Source organism: Rhinoraja longicauda, chromosome 31 (genome assembly GCF_053455715.1).
Source record: "Rhinoraja longicauda isolate Sanriku21f chromosome 31, sRhiLon1.1, whole genome shotgun sequence".
NCBI lineage: Eukaryota > Metazoa > Chordata > Chondrichthyes > Rajiformes > Arhynchobatidae > Rhinoraja > Rhinoraja longicauda.
In genome coordinates this window covers 22138758-22144757 of record NC_135983.1, presented here as the reverse complement: position 1 = coordinate 22144757, position 6000 = coordinate 22138758, and the positions used below count along the sequence as shown (strand labels likewise).

Here is a 6000-nt window from a genome sequence, read left to right as displayed (position 1 = left end):
TCGCTGTCTCTCTCTCTGTCTCTCTCCTCCTCCCTTCTCTCTCTCCATCTCTCCCCCTCCCTCCCTCCCTCCCTCCCTCCCCCGGATTGATGTCACATCCTGCGCTTGTTCCCGGACTCCACACTCGGGCTGTGAGCTCCTCTCTCTCCGCTCCGCTCCGCTCTGTTCTGCCGACCCGACCCGACCAGACCCGACCCGCCCGCCCGTTCTCCTGCTGCCGGCGGGGCTGAGATGCGGCTGTGGACAGGTGCCTGACCCGGACCGAGCCAGGGAGAGAGAGGGAGAGGAAGGAGAGAGAGAGAGAGGGAGGAGGGGCAGCGACCGAGCCGAGCCGAGCCGGGGCAAGGCGGGACAGGTGCAGGGCAGCCCGGGACAAGCGCACAGGGAGCGGGACCAACATGAAGGCTCAGCCCGCGGGCAGGAGGGAGCGCGGCCGAGCCCGGCTCCTCATCCTCGGGGTCCTGCTCATCAGCGTCCAGCTCACCCAGGTAAGGTCCGGGACACGGGACATCTCGCTGTGGAGGGAAGAGAGAGGGAGAGGGAGGGAGAGAGGGAAGGGGGGGGGGGGGGGAGAGAGAGAGGGAGAGGGAGGGAGAGAGGGGGGGGGGAGAGGGGGGGAGGGGAGGGAGAGAGGGAAGGGGGGGAGAGAGGGAAGGGGGGGAGATGAGGGAGGGAGAGAGGGGGGGAGAGAGGGGGAGGGAGAGAGGGAAGGGGGGGAGAGAGAGAGGGAGAGGGAGGGAGAGAGGGGGGGGAGAGGGAAGGGGGGGAGGGAAGGGGGGGAGAGGGAAGGGGGGAGAGAGAGGGAGAGGGAGGGGAGAGAGGGGGCAGAGGGAGAGAGAGAGCGAGAGTGGGAGAGGGAGGGAGAGGGGGTGGGAGAGGGAAGGGGGAGAGAGAGAGAGAGAGAGAGGGAGAGAGAGAGGGAGAGAGGGGGGAGAGGGAAGGGGGGAAGAGCGGGGGAGAGGGGTGGTCAATGGTGGGATTCTGGGGTCAACGATGAGGGCGACCTGGTTTTAGGGGAGAAGGCCAGGGGTCAGCTGGATGGTCCCGGGTCAGGTTGTCCCAGGTCAGGATGTTCCGGGTTGGTCAGGTTGTCCCGGGTCAGGGTGTCCCGGTTGGCCAGGTTGTCCCGGGTCAGGTTGTCCCGGGTCAGGGTGTCCCGGTTGGTCAGGATGTCCCGGGTCAGGATGACCCAGGTTGGTCCGGGTCAGGATGTCCCGGTTGGTCAGGATGTCCCGGTTTGGTCAGGTTGTCCCGGTTTGGTCAGGTTGTCCCGGGTTGGTCAGGTTGTCCCGGGTCAGGATGTCCCGGTTGGTCAGGTTGTACCGGGTCAGGATGTCCCGGGTTGGTCCGGGTCTCGGGATGGAGGGTGCGGAGTGGGCGGCTGTGAGGTGGAGTTATCGCCCAGAGGTTGGGAGAAGGTTGGGGTGAGGTTGGAGGTCACGGAGATGTTTTGGTTGAACAGTCTACGGTCGGTGCTGGTCTGACCCGGGACACTGGAGATGTGGGAGGGTGTGTGGAGATTGTGGGTCGGGGGGGGGGGGGGGGGGATGGGAAGGAGGCCTGTGAATGTGGAACAATGCGGGCAATCCGCCCAAAACCACCACCCGCCGAACGGAGGTAAGTAGACCACTTCTGGGAACATTCTGACTGCAAACTTTATCAGAGTTGGATCTGTTCAGGCAAGTCCCCTGGGATGGAGGGTGACTCGATCCCACTCGGGCTCTGCGGGTCCAGAGGCAGTGGAAGAGACCAGTGTGGGAGACACAGCTTTCTGCACGGATAGGGCAGAGGATGCCTCTCGGAATAGGATTGTTCATATAATTGCAACTGAACTAATTAATGTGACACCTTGCAACAAACGGAGGGGCTTTAAATCGTAAAGAGAGCTAGAGGAGGAGCGGGTGGGAAAAAACGGTGAAATAAAGAAGGGGTCCATTTGCACGTGTCCTTGGAACTAGGGGGCAAACATATATGTAAGATAGTTATTGATCATTTCAAGGGGTAAGACAGGGTGGCGAGGGTTGAATTCACCGGCACATGGTGTCTCCCCTAAGTCTGTGCACCTGCAGGGAAGTTAGGCAGACACGGGGGAGAAGGAACTGATGGGAGGGGAGGTCGGGCTGGGAAGAGGTTTGGAGCGATTGAACGCTGGCGTGGTGGGCCAGTGCAGCTTTCTGGTGTGCTGTGAGAAAACCAGATGGAAATAATTGCGAATTGGGGAGGAATAAAAAAAGAGGCGAGTGACTTGGGAGGAGGGTGGGGGGGGGGGGGGGGCGAGAGGTGAGAATAGGAGGGGGATTGGGAGAGAGACAAAGGGCTGTGTTGGATACAACAGCCCATCAGTCTGGAAACAGGGTCTTCAAACCTCGACATTGCAATATGTATGTATTTACTTATAATCAGCCTAGATGTTTAATGCAACCTGTCTGCGTGACCGGCTCGAAGGGCCAAATGTGCCTCCTCCTGCGCCTATTTGCTATGACCGGTTCATGTTGAAAAATATGTTGAAACATGTCCTAAGGTTAAAATTCTGCTAAATTGCTCTATTCTCTTGAAACCGGTTTGCACCGGTGTTGATCTGGTGTGGGGGAAGGGCTGAGGATTTGTGTGTCGGTTTTTATTTACTTTATTGAGCTGCAGTTTGTATCTGATGGCTGACTCCCGTTATTCATGGTTTACCCGCTGTAAATGATTTGTGTATTGAGCCCCTCTCCATGGAAGTTGGATAAGAGTCGCGCTACCGCCCACTGCCAGCTGGCGTCGCTGCTCCCCGCACCTTTGAAGTCCGCACCGGCGACAGCAGCTCCGCTGCTGGTCCGCTCCCTCTTAAAGGGACAGGCACCACGGCTCACCCTTAAAGAGACAGGCACCACGGCTCACCCTTAAAGGGACAGGCACCATGACTCCCTCTTTAAGGATAGCTCAGTCAGGGGGTATGGGGAGAAGGCAGGAACGGGGTACTGATTGTGAATGATCAGCCATGATCACATTGAATGGCGGTGCTGGCTCTAAGGGCCGAATGGCCTCCTCCTGCACCTATTGTCTATTGTCTATTAAAGGGACAGGCACCACGGCTAACCCTTAAAGGGACAGGCACCACGGCTCACCCTTAAAGGGACAGGCATCACCGTTCACCCTTAAAGGGAGAGGCTCCTCCTGCCTCTCCTTTTCAGCCTCCTACCCTTCATTAATTCCTTAATTCCTTCTGTTCCCGTGCCTGTCTCACACCGTTTCTTCCTCTCTTGCTTCCTCACTCACTCAACTTCCCTTCTTCCCTCTCCACTCTTTTCACCCCCCCCTCTCATCCTACTTCCTCCCTTTTCTTTTCTACCCCCCTTTATTCTCCCTCCATCTCTCCCCCCTCCTCTCCACTCTTTCCTGCCCTTTGAACTAAAGTTCCCTCCAATTTCCTCCCCCTCCCCTTCATTCTCCCTCCGTCCCTCCTCTTTTCTCTCCCCTCCCTCTCTCTCTCTCTCTCTCTCTCTCTCTCTCTCTTTCTCTCTCTCCCTCTCCCTCCCTCCCCTTCTGTGTCTCCTGCTCTTTGAACTAAACTCCTCTCACTCATGCTCCATCCCTCCCCCCATTCCTCTACCATTTTAACATTCCCTTCTACTTTACAACGGTGAATTGACACCTCAGGCTCTCCCTCTGTTCCGGAGGGTGATGGCTACTCTGAATCGTGCTTAGTTACCCACCTGAGCTCCATGGCCAACTCATGGAATTAACTGCATGTCCACCCTCTAACGCTATCTTTGGTCTGCAAAGTCTCACATTTCTAACCTTCAGGTCAACATCCATTCTCTATTCTCCATTCTCCAACAAGATGTAATCTCCGTCAATTGAAGGATCTAATGGTTTCATGGGTCCCATTTCTCTTCGCTAGAGTGTCCAAAGCCATGGGTTCTCAGTCCTAAGAAGGGTCCTGACCCAAAATGTCACTGGTCCATTCCCTCCACAGATGCTGCCTGACCCGATGAGTTCCTCCAGCACTCTGTGTTTTGTTCCATAAATATTTGCTTGAGAACCAGAGGACATAGGTTTAAGGGGAGAGGGGAAGTATTTAATGGGAGCCATTGGAGCGAGGTGATTTTTTTTTTTTAAACAGAGGGTGGTGGTTTTATGGAATGAGCTGCCAGAGGAGGTTGTTGAGGCAAGTAATATAACAACATTTAATAGACATTTGGACAGGTACCTGGATAGGAAACGTAGAGAGGGATATGGGCACGTGGGACTAGCGTAGATGGAACATCTTGGTTGGCATGGGCAAGTTGGGCTGAAGGGTCTGTTTCCGTGCAGTATGACTTCTATAGTTTCAGCATCTTAGTTAGATTGGCCTTCAAGGAATTACAAGGCAGCCTATCCCCTCAGACACAAATCATTCTGGTGAGTCGGCATTTCAGTCCACCCAGAGAACATGTATCCCTGAGCTGAACTTCATGAGTTCCAGTGGACATCTTACAGCAAGCTGCGTGAGGACATCTTGCGAAGTATGGTGGGCAAATGTCAAGGCAAAGCACAAAGTGCCGGAGGAACTCGGTGGGTCGGACAGCATCAGTGGACAGAATGGACAAAAGATGTTTCGAGTCTGGACCCTTCTTCAGACTGATTGTAGTGGAGGGGTAGGAGAGAACGCTGGAAAAGGGAGATAGGTGCCAGACAAAGCCCAGGCAAGGGATTGGCAAATGGGTGAAGTGGGTGACAAATGCTAGAGGTCAAAACAGAGCCAGATAAGGAGAGAACAGGAGTGAAATGTAAAGCACGGGGGAGAGGTGTAGGTGTAAGAGGATGGGAGGATGGGATAGCTTCCATGATGGGAGATGAGTGTATGAGGAAAGAGAAGCGAGCAGGGTGATTGAAGGCAGACGAAAGAGGCTGGAGTAACTCAGCAGATCAGGTAGCATCTCTGGAGAAAAGGAATAGGTGACGTTTCGGGTTGAGACCCTTCTTCAGACACCTAAAGATGTCTTGACCCGAAACGTCACCTATTCCTTTTCTCCAGAGAAGCTGCCTGACCCGCTCTTTGTGCTTTCTGCAAGATTCCAGCATCTGCTGTTCCACGTGTCTCCAGATCTAAGTGCTCTCCTGCTTAGCAGAAGCTTTAGACTCGGAAAGCTTGTCCCTTGTGCTAACATTTTCTAGGCCATCCTAAACTAATGAGGAGGTGAATGTTAAAGTGGCAGATTAAGTCCGTCTGTAAAACTGGCCGTTTAACCCTGTGATGTCCACTGCAATGTTACAGAAGCTGCAGGAATTCTACTTGTAAATATTGCTACTTGGGGAAGTGCAGATGAATAGTATCCAAAGCTCCTGTGAGCAGAAGGATGGCTAGAGAAGGTGGCTAATGAGAATATAGCCAGTAAATGCTGGTGTAACACAGCAGGGCAAACTCCAGCATTTTGTGTCCATCTTCAGTGTAAACCAACGTCTGCAACTCCTTCCTGCATAATCGGAGCAGGCACAGGCTCTTCGGCCCATCCGGCCTGTTCTGATACTCAACAAGATGGTGGTCAATCCTCCACCGCTATCCCCGCACTTCCTGATTCCTTCATTATCGAGAACTGGCAACTCTGGATCCGATCAACAACTGAGCCACCGAGCAGAGAATTCACAAAGCTCACCAGCCTCTGTGTGAAGAAAGGTTCAGTTTAGTTTGGTTTAGTTTAGTTTAGTTATACAGCCTGAAAACAGGCCCTTCAGCCCACTGGGTACACGCTGATCACCGGTTCTATTTTTATCCCACTTTCACATCCTACACACTAAGGACAATTTACAGAAGCCAGTTAACCTATAAACCTGCATGTCTTTGGAATGTGGGAGGAAACCGGAGAACCTGGAGAAAAGAGAAAGACCACGTGGTAACAGGCAGAACGTACAAACTCCGTACAGACATCAAATGTCTCCTCATCTCAGTCCTCAATTGCCATTGACGTTAATACTGTGACCCCCATCAGTGACATCCTCCTATCAAGCTCTCCAATATATATTTTTTGCATCGCGTAA

The 6000-nt window shown here is 53.8% G+C and overlaps 1 protein-coding gene across 2 annotated transcripts in view; it reads left to right on the top strand.

The window, feature by feature from the left end:
• The first annotated feature begins 109 nt into the window (after positions 1-109).
• Positions 110-6000, top strand: part of LOC144608434 (noelin-like) — a 50266-nt gene continuing 44375 nt past the window's right edge. The window contains exon 1 of one of the 2 annotated variants that reach the window (XM_078426186.1): positions 110-488. In XM_078426186.1, coding sequence (XP_078282312.1) covers positions 399-488 — 90 coding nt within the window. In that variant the 5' untranslated portion in view covers positions 110-398. Of the gene's footprint in view, positions 489-1530; positions 1618-6000 lie in introns of those variants that run through there. The other variant, XM_078426187.1, reaches the window with a different exon arrangement.